The sequence below is a fragment of the Nomascus leucogenys genome, chromosome X (assembly GCF_006542625.1).
Source record: "Nomascus leucogenys isolate Asia chromosome X, Asia_NLE_v1, whole genome shotgun sequence".
Classification (NCBI taxonomy): Eukaryota; Metazoa; Chordata; class Mammalia; order Primates; family Hylobatidae; genus Nomascus; species Nomascus leucogenys.
The window spans coordinates 84,404,207-84,419,797 of NC_044406.1; the positions used below are offsets into that span (position 1 = coordinate 84,404,207).

The 15,591-nt window shown below is 32.7% G+C and overlaps 1 protein-coding gene across 1 annotated transcript in view; it reads left to right on the forward strand.

The window, feature by feature from the left end:
• The window catches only part of DIAPH2 (diaphanous related formin 2), a 938,691-nt gene that overhangs the window by 226,640 nt on the left and 696,460 nt on the right, over window positions 1-15,591 (forward strand). Inside the window, exons 8-9 of the mRNA XM_003274986.3 lie at window positions 3,543-3,679; window positions 5,601-5,709. Coding sequence (XP_003275034.2) covers window positions 3,543-3,679; window positions 5,601-5,709 — 246 coding nt within the window. The remainder of the gene's footprint in view (window positions 1-3,542; window positions 3,680-5,600; window positions 5,710-15,591) is intronic.

Here is a 15,591-nt window from a genome sequence, read left to right on the forward strand (position 1 = left end):
GCTTATAAATAGTAAGTGTTTATAAAGTTTTACAGTGAGGTTAAATACACATTTGAAACCATGTATAAAAGATAAATTTGATGTTTAATTTTCCAAAATGTGAGCTATTGTTAGTTTTCTCAAATTTTTTTTATTTCTATGCTGATATTTCAGTTTAACCAAAGAAGTCCTCACAGCATCCAGGGGATTTCAGGGATGATATAACTTCTGTAGATCTAAATCTGTTAAAAAAAAAATGGAGCCCTATTCCAGTGTTTCTTCTGTTCAAATATATTGCTTTCATATAGGGAAGATAGACAAAACAGTACTTTCCATTGTCAATGCTGCTAATTTCCTCAGGAGGGTGAGCTAGTCAATGAAACAAACAAAAAAAAAATGATTGGAGAAAGTGTATTTGACTCTTGTCTATAATTTAGAAATGCTGTGTCTGATTCTTATTCTGTTTATTCCTCCAATAATTTCTTTCATGTGAACAGAGGTCTTTTTGATTTTACAGTATACTAAATGTTCAGAAAACATAACAAAAAAAAAGAAATGAAGAAAATAGTGAGTGCTTGTTCAGTTTACAAAAGGGTCTTTATGATGTAAATCCTCATAATATTTAAGTAATACTTACATGAAAGTTATACTTTGCTTCACAAAATATTTATTGGTGGGTTTTTGAAATCATGCAAATGAATTAGTGTTATTCCCAATTTAGGTAATAATGCTTTTTCTTTAATGGTAGTAGGAAAATTTAAATGTTGTTTGTTGAATATGTTTCCACACAGATAATTTCTTTTCTATTGAAAAGGAAAATTGTAGGGATGGGTTGACTTATTTGCTAAGAACATTGTAAGATTGAGATTTCTCTTTCTTTTATGTTTTATTAATGTCAGCAAGTTTACATACATATAAGACATCTCTGAAAAATTGCAGGGCTTTTTATGTAAATGTATAATACTAGTTGCATTATAAGGGACCCTATGAATTTTAGACAGTGATTTTTCTTCTAAAAATAGACTTTACTCAGGTTATGAAGTTACAGTATTTTTTCTATAAACTATTTTTTTACTGTCTTAGAAATGACCTCTTCATACCTATAGATAAAATACTATTGACTAATTCACTTAATTGCCTAATTCCCTTTACATAGTATTTTAATAATCTCAAAATAAATAATAGAAATAATTACGACAATAAGTAGAAGTTTGCCAAATGTAAAATATGGCTATTAATGCAATAAAATTATGTATTAATCTATAAACAGTCTCAAGCATATGGAAATACATATAAGTATTTATATATTATACATACATGTATCAGCAAAGAATGTTACTATATCAGCATATGCAATGAATGCTTGCTAGTGGACATGAGACTTCTGAATATAATATGCTAGTTGTACTGTTTCTGGAAGTTTCTTACAGAAATATTCCCATCACTACTAGTACAGATTTTCTCAAAATCTGGGCTCTTAGTCTTTGGTTACAAAGTTAAACAGAATCTGATGCCTAACAAGGAAATAATGAGCATTGCTTCTTCATAGCTCAAGATAGATCTCTTTCTTCAATCGAGGGAAACAATGACATAATGGAAAGATAACACAGTTCTAGAATTCAGGAGATATAGTTCATGCTTTGTTCCTAATAAGTTGTGTGGCCTTTGGAAAATTACTTGACCTCTCTGAGTATCAGTCCCCTCATCTGTAAATTTAGCTATAGGACCCTTTGTTCTAAATTCTTATTGACTCATGTTGTCAATTGTCACGGCTTTTCAGGATGCTACGTAATTTTAATCAGGACAGTCACTAGAGAGAGTCATAATAGTAAGATTCTTATAAACCCTTTTTTTTTTTTTTAACAGGACATACTTTGATTTGTCAACATTTAGTTTCTTAAGAGTTTGGCAGTTTCGAAAAGCATAATGATTTGACTTAGATTATTCGAAACTGATGTTTTTAGTTAGGCCACATTAATGTCTTGCACATAGGTGTTCAGAGCATGGATTAATGGATCTTTTGAATTATAGACATGTGAAACAATAGGCATAAAATATGCCTTCAGAATAGAAAATATGCAGTGATCTTTTCACTTCATGTTGGAATAAATTGTCCAGATCAAGGAGTTAAGCTTTTATCCAAAATGACTTACACATCAAATTTTTTGGCCCCATGGAGTTTAGATTACCTACTTCAACAACTCCTTTCTTTTATCCAATACATGTAAAAATAGGATCATAAAAAGCAACCCATTGTTTCTTAACTTCCAGTACTATAATATTGCTCTGATGTTTGGATTAATGATTTTCCAGATATATTTCTCATGTCTTCTTTTTTGTTTTTGATGTGTCTCTACATATTAAAAACTACTTTTAAACATTAAATTTTTTTAAACCTAGTGATTTCACTGTCAGTCTCAATGACTTATAAAGCTATTAAGTTTGGTAATTGCATGGTCGTTGTCTCTCAGTTTTGCAAATGTGTTTTTCACTAATATTCATTACTTTTAATCATCTACTGGCCACCTTTATACATACTTATCTATTTTGTTTTTGTTGCTTCTTTCCAGAATTGTTTCTTGCATTTTCCTTTTTTTTTTTTTTTTAGTCTTATCTCCATATATTTTCCTATTTATTATGACCTGTGATAAACTCACATTTAAGAGCTTTAGCTATGTTCCCCATCTGCCACTCGGAGTTCTTTTAGAAGTTAAATTAGGGCTGATGGAACTATTCATATGGTTGGTAATAAACTAAAGTTTAGCTGAAATGGAAATTTTGCTCCGATGAAATATCCAGTTTCACCATTAGACTGTAAAATAAAGCAAAAATATTTTGTAAGAAATCTGAAAAATACTTTGTGGGACAAAGATAAAATAATGCTTTCTTAATGTAATGAAAACTCAAGTTTTAGACTCATACACACACATATTCATGCTTAGAAAATAAATGAAAATGGTGTTTTCTCTCCTTAGTTGACTTGTGACACTTAATAAAACCCAGGTGTCATTTCTTTAGGTTCACAGCTTTTGTAGTGCAGCACAGCTGTCTGAATCAGGGAGGATAAGAGAGAGAAGGCATGGGAATATCCATACTGAGGCTTATACTGGCATATAGTATTCAAAAGAGCCTTTTAAAAAAATTTTCTCTTTTTCTTCACCTTAATTTTTCATACAAACATATTGGACAATTTAACCACGAATTCCAGACATCTCCAGGGAGACCCAATGACATAAGTAGAATCTTACTTTAGAAAATCATATCAGTATGCGCTTTATATGTTATTCTTTGTTGAAGAAATACTGATTGTTCCCATATTTCCCCAAATTTATGGAATTTTTAGGGCAGGCTAATGGAGATCATATCTGATCAAGGAGCAACACCTCCAAGATGCAGTGATTTCATATAAAAAACAAAGATAACTGCATTTGAAGAATATTCATATAATTAGGTAGAACCTCATTGTGGGGGTATGGGTTTTTGGAAGATCGTTGTACGTTGCTTTTTTAAATTAAAGATATATTCCATAGACATTCTGAATGAAGGTTTTTTTTTTTTTTTAGTTTGGATTACAAAGGATTCTAGGAGATGAAAGAAGTCTTTTACTATTGGCAAGAGCAATTGACCCCAAACAACCCAACATGATGACTGAAATAGTAAAAATACTTTCTGCTATTTGCATTGTTGGAGAAGAGAACATGTAAGTATTGCTATATTATTATATTTGCTGCATGGAAAATGACACTTAAGAAATTAATAAGTCCTACTTTTGTTCTCTTTCTTTGGATAACTTTCATGAAAACAGTATTTTAGATAATTATTGATTGGAATTTTTATCTTGCCTGTTTATATTTTGGCTTCTTTGTTGATATTATAGAAACTAAGTTTAAACAGATAAAATCCTAGTGGGAAATTCTTGAAAGTTGGATTCAAAGTGATTGAGCAGAATTTTGTTTTGGTGGAGGTACAGCAATCATTAGAAAGTGGACAAAAGAGAGTTATTTTGGCAAATACATACACATACATACACAAACACTGTGCTGCATATCACACAATTTGAATAGATGCCTTTATTTTACATTATCTTATAATAGTATTTTACTTTATATGCCATGGTAAATGAAAATTATTTGTAAAGTGAAATAAACCCGCCTGTTAGAAAAAAAACGTTGTTGATAATTATTCAAAGTGTATATGTGCCACCGAATGCAGCAAGTTGTTGCTGAACATGCATTTGATCCCATCTTATGGAAATAATATTGAATCAGAAGCAAACTTTCAGATTTGATGACATTAATAAATCTAGTTTGTAACGAACCCTTGTGATAAAGAATCAAATATCTGCTAAGGACCCGAACCAAAATATTTCCTTGGAACACTTTGCGTGACAGTAATAATGTCAATTTGAGTCAGAACAGGACTATGCAAAGATTTAAGGATGTTGCAAGACGTTGACTTTCTCATAACTGTTAGAGTAAAATGAGATGTTGTTTAGTGTTTGCTACTGTCCTCAGAAACCAAAAGACAAACACTAAACAAAAATATTATCATATTGAGTCTCACCTCAATAATAAACTGAGAATGAGATAACATATGTAAAAGCAAGGATCCTTAGATTTTATTTTTTAAAAGTCAGTTTATACATGTGTAAGAAATATTTTTAATCACTTAGATTTTCAATATTCATAAAATACAATGTAGTCCAGTATAACTGTTATGATTTAATTATAATTTCAGATATAATTTGATGAGTAGTATACTATATAGAGATTAATTTGTTTTAGGCATTGTATGGAGATACTTACCAATATTTTTGGTCAGGTTAATAAGTTTCTTGTGCTAGATAATTATACATTCTTCTTTACCTGGGCTTTCCTTTTTAGAGTCTTTTTTCTTTTTCCATTGTCAAAAAATGTTGATTAAAAAAAATTCTTTAAAAAATAATCATTCTTTCCAGAACTTTATTATAAAATTACAATCTGTTTATGCTCCAATAAACTGTTAACAATTATAGGTGGCATATTATGTTTAAGTGATATTAATGTTAACACATGAAATATCAAAACCTGAAAATTTAAATTTTAATGTTTATCACTTAAGTATTCTTTTTTTAATGTCACCCAGAAAAGTTACTTTCCTTAAGATTTTTAAAATCGAATTTTCCTTTTGATGCCCTAAAATTATTTAGAGCTATCAATATTTGCCTTAAAGAAATATGCAGACAGGAACACAATTCCTATATTGTAATGGTCTTTCAGTTAGACTGGAGGAATCAGTTCAAGAAATCTATTTTACGTGATAGTGACTGTAGTTAATAACAGTGTGTTGTATACTTGAAATTTCCTAAGAGTGTATGTAGACTTTAATTGTTCGTACCACAAAAAAATGTAAGTATGTGAGGCAATATATGTTAATTAGCTTGATTTAGCCATTCCAGTATGTATACATATTTGAAAACATACAATTTCCATCAAAAAAGCAAATGATAATTTATAAAAATTCTAATGGTATATATAAACATCGAATACCAGACAGAAAACAGGGAATACTGAAAGGACCCATGCTCATTGTGTGTGTATAAGAAATATTTCTCATTTCTGTTTCTTCTTTTTTCTCTACAGTCTAGATAAACTTTTAGGGGCTATAACAACAGCAGCAGAAAGAAATAACAGGGAACGATTTTCACCAATTGTGGAAGGTTTAGAAAATCAGGAAGCCTTGCAATTACAGGTGAGTTAGTTTTGTCTTAAATTGCTTCTAGAGTTATATTTAGAGTACTCATTTTGTATAACATCAACTCCATTTTAGCTGGCATTTAAGTAGTATGGAATGTAAAACTAAATTTTTTTCTGTTGCTAGTTTGTGAGAATTGCAATTTGTTTAAAATTAGGAAAAATACTTTTGAATTATTATAAATGTGGCAGTTATGGCTGTCATTGATATTTAGACAAGAATTTAGTAATTAATGTAATAAACCAGGGAAATTGAAGCCTTAGCAATAATTCAGGCAAAAGGGCATGCAGGTCAGCCAATGCCATTATCCTAGCAAGTGTTAGTGAAGTCGGTGGGCTTGTAGAAATTTAAGACCATTTAATTTAAGAAAATTAAACACATCTCTTTTTGTGCCATTCAGATAACATTCAAAGGTGTGACTCACCAGAATAGAAGGGATTGAATTGTAATTCTTAGGTTAGCGTTCATTTGATAGCCCTGTGTAGACACAACTTACTAAATGCCTTCTTTAGAAAATGACAGAACTCACTATCTTTACCTAGATGGTTTCAGGAAATGATGCATTTTATGAATAACTCTGTTCTTGAGGCATGAGAATGCATATTTATTGGCTATATTTATGGTATGAAGTCCTGCACTAAACATTTTAATTTGCGTTTGATTTATTTGATTTAATTCTCACAACAACCTAGATATGTAGGTATTACTATAGTATCTTTGTTTTACTTATGGGACAAATAACTTGAATGAGATTAAATAACTGGTCTAAAGTGACACAGTTTTTAAGTGTCACAGTCGGAATTTGATTCCAGGTTTTTGGTCTCTGCTAATCTCTCTTTTGGACAATGTATACCATTTAATGTACCATGGAAAATTCTCTGAATTTTTTTTTTAGTTCTCATATTGTTGTTCAACAAAGAGAAGGTAGTTTCCACATTTAATTGTATCAAGCTACTTAGCATCAAATGTTTAACTCAAAATTTCTTGCTTGATGTGAAACAAACACAATTAATTTTCTCCTTTTTTATGTATTATGAAGTATTTGTATTTTTGTTTGCCAGAGTTTGAAACAGCATCAGATAGATGAATTGGCTTGTCTAAAGAGAATCTGTAATGTTACAAAATTGTAATACCTCTCCAAATGTTGAAGGATCTTTGTTAATCATGACTTCTACTCCAACTATATTGAAAATTTTAGATCAGCTTTTATGTTGTACTTTTATGTCAAATGTATTATTTATTTCTTTATTTATTAAGATGGAGTCTTGCTCTGTTGCTCAGGCTGGAGTGCAATGGCGCGATCTCAGCTTGCGGCAGCCTCTGCCTCCCAAAGCGATTCTCCCTGCCTCAGCCTCCCAAGTAGCTGGGATTACAGGCATGCACCACCACGCCAGGCTAATTTTTTTATTTTTAGTAGAGATGGGGTTTCGCCATGTTGGCCAGGCTAGTTTTGAACTTCTGACCTCAGGTCATCCACCCACTTTGGCCTCCCAAAGTGCTGGGATTATATTACATATTTTAAAGATTAGTATATTTTTTCCCAGTGTTTCATAATACATTGTGTCTTATAAAATTTAATCTTGATAAAATTTTATGCCTCTACTGAAAGGTTGAAAACTGCCTTTTTAAGATGACTTTGAAAGTTTTGTTCGTGTTCCTGTGGTTGGGCTTACCTAACTAAATTTCACTGGTTTTTCAGATATATGTGTATGTTTGTACTTCTCTTCGAAAGTCTGTTGAGTAGGAATGAACTCTTTTATTTATATTCAAAGTTTTCATTACATTGATATATTTTTAAAATCTTCTTCAATTACATTTTTAGCTACAACTCTGTGAGTTATGTATTAACCTCTGGTTTGCTGATCGGGGAATTGAATTGCTAGAAGGCACTCCAAAATCACCCAGCTGTTAAGGGATAGAGCTGTAATTTGAACCCATGTCTTTGTGATGCCAGAATTTGAATACGGCATTGCCTGTACTTTGAAGGGATACCTCTGCCAATGAATAGTTCACCCCAAACAATGAGATGGGAAAGACATTTGCTAGCCTTCAGGAAGCTGGACAGAATGGAATGATAAAGTGACAAGTTGTTAACAAGTAACATATGGAAGAATCATAGACGTCTTGTTAAGTATTGCAGAAATTGTTGAATAATGATTATAGATGCAAACATATGCAAACCACAATTTAAAATTTCACATTTTAATGAGCTACAAAATTAGTAATTTGTTATATATAAAGACTAGTACTCTCACAAGAATTGTGAAGTGAGTTTGTTTATTTAGACTATTTAATGTGAATGAAAGGATGTCCTCTAAAAGTTCAAAAATATATTCAGAATACAGAAACAAAAACCCAAAAGTTTAAATCTGTTGTTTAAAAAATATAATTAGTGTTGTATTTTAACAGAATTACTTTTCTATTTCTGTAGTATCCTGAGACTTCCCAAAATGTTATTACAGTCTCGGGAAGTAATTTTGTTAAAATACAGGACTAATTATTTTTTAAATAACAACTATATATATTTTCCCCCCTTTTTGGGGTTTTAAAAAAGGTTATTAACTTCTCACAGATTTTTTTTCCTAGCTCACCTTTAAAGTGAAATTTTGTACCTATGATAGGATTTTCATTATCTTCAGGAGTTCAAGAAATAGGTGGAAGATAAATCGCATATCTTCATACACTCTTCTCTTCATTGACTTTCCTTCAGCTTAGTAGCATTCTCCGGTCTCTTCTGTAAAGCACAGATTATACACCAGCGGCTTATTTTGATCTGACTTAACCTTCTAACTAGCCTCTTGTCTTCTTCATTTTAAAGTCCATGCCTCTAAAAGAATAATCCATATTTGTTTTCTATGTTTTCTAAATTACCTTTTACAACTCAACTTTATTACAGTTCTCAAAAAGATTTACAGTGAGCATCTAATTTCAAAATCCAATGGCCTTTTTCCAATCTTGATCACTTGGCACTATTGATCACCTTCCTCCTTGAAAATTTTACTTCCCTTGGCTTTCTAGGCACCATTCTCTCCTTTGTTCTCTACCTTTATGGTTTTTTTTTTTTTCTGTCTTCCTAATATATTTCTCCTTCTCTTACTTCCTGGGTATTTTGTTCCCTATGTTCTATCCTTGGTCCTCTTTTAGTATCATTTTATGTACATACATTCATATGCATATACACATATCTACATGTACATGTATATACATACAGACATAGTTTTTTAAACAATTTTGTCTATGAATGTTCTCAATTGCTTATCTAGTTTTACAATCCAACTGTGGTAGTGATTCTTCAGATTTATACGTCCAGCTCAGTGACTGGTATCATAAAATTAAGAAATTAAAAATAGCATTTACAACCCATATGCTGGACAGTGTTTAAAATACTTTAATATGTTATTTAAACCTTGCAGCAATTGTATGAGAGAGATAGAAGTATTATCCCCATTTTATAGATAATTAAACCGAGGCTCATAGAGGTTAAATAACTTCCCTAGGGTCACAGTGTGAATAGATGGGAAAGCACAGATTACACACCAGGGAGTCTGGCTATAGATAACGTGCTTTAACTACTAAGCTGTAACTCCTTTTATATTAAAACTTAGCTTATTATCTCTTTCTGTTAACCTGATTTTTCCTAAGTCTTCTCTTCTTCCTGTGTTTCCTATTTTCAGTTATAGAGGTATCATCTTCTACCCAATCTTTAATTTTCCTCAACACTTCTTCCTTTTTTGTCCCCTGCATTCGTCATCAAGTCTTATTACAAAGTATAATACTGACTGTGAATCTAACTCATTCTACTTCCACTGCCTTTGTCTTCTCCTGCCAATATTATTTCAACAGTTTCCTAATTAGTACCCCATACTGACATGTTCTTTCTCTCCAGACAATACCCTACACTGTTGTCAGTTATCCTTAAAAAATAAGTCCAATTCTAATATATTATCATTCTTAAAAATCTATGCTCATGACCCATTGCTAACTTTTTCACTGTGGCCCTAACTTAATATTCTGGCCTTTGAGCCTGTCATTCTCCCAAATGGACCATATGTTTGCGCCATATTACATTTGGTGTTTCCCAGATATGCTGTACACTTGTAAATGCTCTCAAACATTTTATCATGCAGAACACTTTGCCTGAAATACCTATCTTTCCCCACCTATATCTGTTTCTTCTATGTCTTGCATAAGTCTGGGAAGGCTTCAGTAATGAGGTGATATTTTAACTAGGCCTTGAAGGACAAGTAAGCATTTTTCATAAGTTATCTTTGCCAATAGAGAAGCAATACTATAGTAGGATGAGAGGTGAAAAGGGCTTCCAGGAGGTGAAATAGAGGCCAGAATAGTCTGGCAGTCACTTCATAAAAAACAGTGAGGTAATACCAGCATCCAGTTGAAACTGCTTTCTAGATAGCCAGGTAGGAAAACCTAAGGTATACTGAGCATGAATAATGGTTTATAGAAAGGGAAAGTAGTATAGTTAAAATACAATGATGTGCTATCAAAACAGCCCCAGTCTTCACAGGCTGCTGTTAGTTTGAAAGGTGCCATGTTTTTACAGTATTTCAGTATATACAAAGAAGTGGAGTAGCATAATTTAATACATTTAAAAACTGTTTTCTAACATGCTGAAAATAATAATGAACTCTGCACATTTTGTAATTAGATATGGTACACAAAAACAGAGCTGTAAATATGCCCTTTCCTGATGTGTGATAGCTTCACTTATCCAGTCCTCACCTATTTAATAGATTTGTCCTTTGGAATATAAGTGAGAACTAAAAAAATAAAACAAAAATAAAATAAAACAATCTGAGCAGCCTACAAATGTCACCAGATCTATCAAGTAAGCCTCATGGTGAGAACGACTTTTTGGCCTTTAATCAGAGCCTATTTATTCTCTTTTCATATGTTATCTTAACGAACCCAATTATGTTTTACATCCACAGCAGACTAGAAGTGCAGGTTGGAAGGTTGGGAGAAGGTTTATTCCAGAATCGTACACTGGAATCATCAAGAAGTGACAACTGACAAGCTGGCAGCAGGGGAGGGGTAGATAGAAATGTAATAAAAGACTGAAACTGGAATGCAAAGGATAACAATAGACTTCACAGAGCGCAGAGGCTAGTAGCGCTGCACACTTCAGTACCTCCCGAGATACTGAGTTAACACCATGCCTCACTAACTCACATATTTAGTGATGACCCTGACTCAACAGGAAATTGTTAAATTATATCTAGTTTTTTTGCATAAGAATGTGGGAATTATATAATTCATTTCAGAGAGTGTCCCATGTGAAACAAGATGTTGATACTTAAATAGATAAACAGATAATATGGACCTATTCTATGTGGCTTGATTCTTTCCACAGTGGTTCTTGAGTGTTGAGATTTTACTGCAAGCATACTTGTAAATTAGCCATTAGTGTACTCAGACCATCACATATGAGGGAGTAGCTTTGGACAAAGTATTAATCATTTGTCAGTGAAAGTGCATTTGTAAGAAAACAAGGCATCGAGGCTTATGAATATGGAGAGAATTTGTGGAAATTAGCATTTATAAAGTGTTGAATGAATGCTTGATATTACTTAGGAAACTTGTTCTTTTTATTGACAGTTTTATATTATTGTCATTTAGAAAATAGATTACTGTAATGGGAGGTTGTTTAGAGATATTTGTACAATGTAGTCATTTTTGGTATTGACACAAAACCAACTTCTGACTTAAGGATGCCTTTATTTTAAATCTGTTTCAACACTGAATAATTGTCAAACCTATCATTTTCAGTAATAGAGGGTTGCCAGTGACCTCCATGATATAAAAAGCAACAGGCCGCTTTTGAAGTCATTATATTAGCTTCCTCAGCACCATTTGGCACTATTGATCACTCCTTTATCAAAGCTGCCTCCTCCCTTGACTTCCATGATACTAAACTGTATTAGGCCATTCTCACATTGTTATAAAGAACTACCTAAGACTGGGTCATTTATAAAAGAGGTTTAATTGACTCATAGTTCCACAGGCTGTACAAGAAGCATGGCTGGGGAGGCCTCAGGAAACTTACAGTTATGGTGGGAGGCGAAGGGGAAGCAGGCACACCCTGCTTCCTGGAGCAGGAGGAAGAGAGAGAGGGGGAAGGTGCTGCACGCTTGTAAACAACCAGATCTTATGAGAACTCACTGAGTATCACAAGAACAGCAAGGGGGAGGACCACCCCCATGATCTAGTCACCTCCCATCAGGCCCCTCCTCCAACACTGGGGATTACAGTTTGACATGAGATTTGGGTGGGGATACAAATCCAAACCATATCATAAGCTCTCCTTGTTTTTCTTTTACCTATGTTTCATTTAAATTCTCTTATTTCTATGCTTGACCCTTAAATCTGCAGAGTCCTAGAGCTTGATCCTCAGTCCTTTGGTACTTTGCTTTTCTCATATTGATGATCCTTGGGCAATCGCATCTATCCTCACAGCTTCAATTAACTACCACTCATATGTGATGTCTTTATCTGATCTCTTCCTCCCAACTCACAGACCCCATATGTTCAGCTGCCTCCTGACTAGATTTAAAATTCAATATTGTCGTTAAATATACTTATCTTCCTTTTTAAAAAAATCCTTCTCCCTACTCTAATCCTCTCTCCAGCCTTGACCTGCATTTCTCTTGTATTCCCAATCCTGGTTGACCTTAGTATTACCCACCAATTAGCATATAGCAGAAATACACTAGTCATCTTGGAATCTACCCTTACTCCATCTTCTGTTCCATTAGTCACCAGATCCTATCAATTCTATATCCTTAATGTTATATTTCCCTTCCTCGACATGGTGTCCTTCTCTCTCCACCCTGACTGCCGTTTTTTAATTTCAGAGCATTGTTACATCTCACTGTTTTATCCTTTCTCTATGTTCTATTCTTCGTTATGGCCCCATTTAAATTATCTTCCCCAACGTTGTCTTTCTGAAATACTTTTCTTAGAAATGCACTTCAGAATGCTTAAAGTCCGACATTGGCTTCCCATAGTTCACTGCTTAAAGTCCAACAATGGCTTCCCACAGTCTCCAGAATTACAGTCTAGTCCTAGCCCAAACAAAATACTTCATCTGGCTGTTGCTTTCTCTTTCGCCTCATGTTCCACCACCCTTCTACATATGTTTTTAGTCTACTCATATTGTGCTTTGTTTCCTGTAGATTTTATGCTGTTTTATTCCTCTACCTTCATACCTTTGTACATGACTTCTGTTGGCTTGGAAAGTACTCCATTTCTCAATTAACTTGCTCTGTACATTCACATCTTTCTTCTCTCACACTTTGACTTAAATCATCTTTGTTCCTAACTCCTGCTGGGCTAGGATAAAGAAAGACTTTTGTTAATGTCAACAAAGTACTTAATAAGGTCAAGTGTGGAACAGTGTCAATAAAATTTTAAAAGTACAATTTGTCACAGATAATGGCAATATGAATAATCTGTCTGAGAATGCCCTAGAGTTATCAATTATTGTACCCCATAGCTCTATGAATTGTGATTAAATAGATAGATGTTTGTATAGTTTTCAAGCCTGTAAGTTAAAGTCAGTAAAAGGTTCTAGCATTTTTCCAGTAATTTTATGAAGATATTTGTGTTCAAATATTTCCCTTTCTCTGTCACTTAGGTAGACAACAACAACAAAAAACTTAAATTTCTTTTTGTAATGCTATGTATTATGCCAATAAAATTGGAAATATTTAAATGTCATTCACTTACTATATTTTAATTATTTTATTTGGGACAGTTAAGTGTTACAAATAAACCCTAGGCATATACAGATGAGCTTTGCCTTTTGAAAGTTTATCATCTGTTTTGTAATATTTCACCCTTTATACCATACCACCCCAGAATGAAGACAACAGCATCTGGTGACTAAAGAATGTAGATGATTATTGTAGAAATAAAATAAACTGTTATAGTAAAGGAAGGATCTTAATGTGGTAGAAAACTGATAATAATTCAGTGTAGTATATAATTATACATGACATAAATGATTGGATACTGTATCACATGCACAGAACTGGTAGTTTTTAACTATGTATGCTTATGTATTCATTTAATAGGATATATATGCATCTCATGTTGAAATCTTATGACATCACTGAATGAAAATGCAAATATAGAAATTGATTGTATTTACTAATTAAACATCAGAATTGTGGCGCTAGCATATGTATTAATAATGGAGGAAATTCACTGATTTTTTTGTGACTTTAAAATTTTGATTCTCATGGAAGCTGTATTTGTAACAATAGATATGGTGGACCATTTTGAAACATAGCCATTATAAAGACAGTAAGCAACAGAGCAACTCTGGATAATGGACTTTGGGATATTCAATTCAAGGGCATTTGTTTTCTAAGATAAGGAGAAATGATATCAAGCAAGATTTGTGCGATAAAATGTGGTAGAAAAAATCCAAGGCTAAAGGTCAAGAGAACTGAGTTCTAGTTGTATCATTGGGGCTTATTACTTATGTGATCTTGGGCAAATCATCCAATCTTTCTAGGTTTTCAGTTTCTTTACTTTTAAATAGCATATTGGACTAGAGTATTTTATGTTCTGTCTAGCTTTAAAATCTCATGATTATTTTCTGTCTCTGGAGTTTAATTTTTTTTTTTTGGAAAGCAGATTGATTTTGCATTATCAGAGGACAATAGAGTACACTCATCTCTTACAGATTTATATACTTGGAAGTTGAGCATATGAATTTTGAAATTTTCATTATTCAGCAATGAGTTTTGTAGTGCTTTGAAATGAAGGTTTCAGAGATTAGGCCAGATCTCTTTTTTTCTTTAAAATCTCCAATGTAGTGCTATTCAGTCAAACTTTCTTCCATGTTCTATATCCTTGCTATCCAATGTCGCAGTTACTAGCCACATGTGGCTGTTGAGCACTGGAACAATGGCTAGTAAAACTGAGCAACTGAATTTTTAATTTTATTTAATTGTAATTAAATTAAACTGTGATAAGTGGCTCCCATATTGAATAGCACAGTACTGTAGTGTGTGTGTGTGTGTGTATGCATGTGTTCACATGCATATACATGCTGAGTATGGAGTGGGGTGGCAGGAAGTAAAGGAGAGGAGTGGTAGACCATTATTTTGGATGATGGGATGCCATTTATACTTTACTGCTCAGGATGTACATGAAGTGGAATTTAACCCACTCCAAGAACCATTTTCTACTTTTGCTTTTTTTTTGCATTACATTATGTATTATGATAGTCACTATGTATACTAGACAACATATTGTTTCTATTTTTCTAATTAACCTATAGTTTTAAAGCTACATATCCCCAGTATATTAAGCATGTTGCACCAGTTAAATTTTATCATCTTACCCATCCTTAAAATCTTTTGTTGCAAGAATCTATAAATGGAGTTTATGAGACCTTTGGAATGTGCTGGAAATTATATTTGTAGTAAAGTGATATCATTTATAATCATGAGTTTCCTCCTTGCTGTGTGGCCTTATATAAGTTATTCTATCTGCTTTGAGCCTCTGCTTCATCATCTGTAAAATAAGGATAACAGTAATACTAACCTTGTGTGGTTTTTATGAAGATGAGATTAGATGGTGAATTATGTAAAGGACCTAATACATTGTCTAATAACTAATAATAATGATGATGATAATAGTTTGGGATTTTGTATTTAGCTATGAATTCAGGATACACACAATGGGTTTGTCATGTTTATAATTAAGTAGTAATATATTCTTCCCTTTAAGCTAATTTACATTTAATTTTGTATTTGTAAATAGTGACAATTATTTCAGTTTTGAATTTGAGATATCGTTCCTATTCTCTGAAAAGGGCAGCACTTGTGTAACGGCATAAAGAAATAG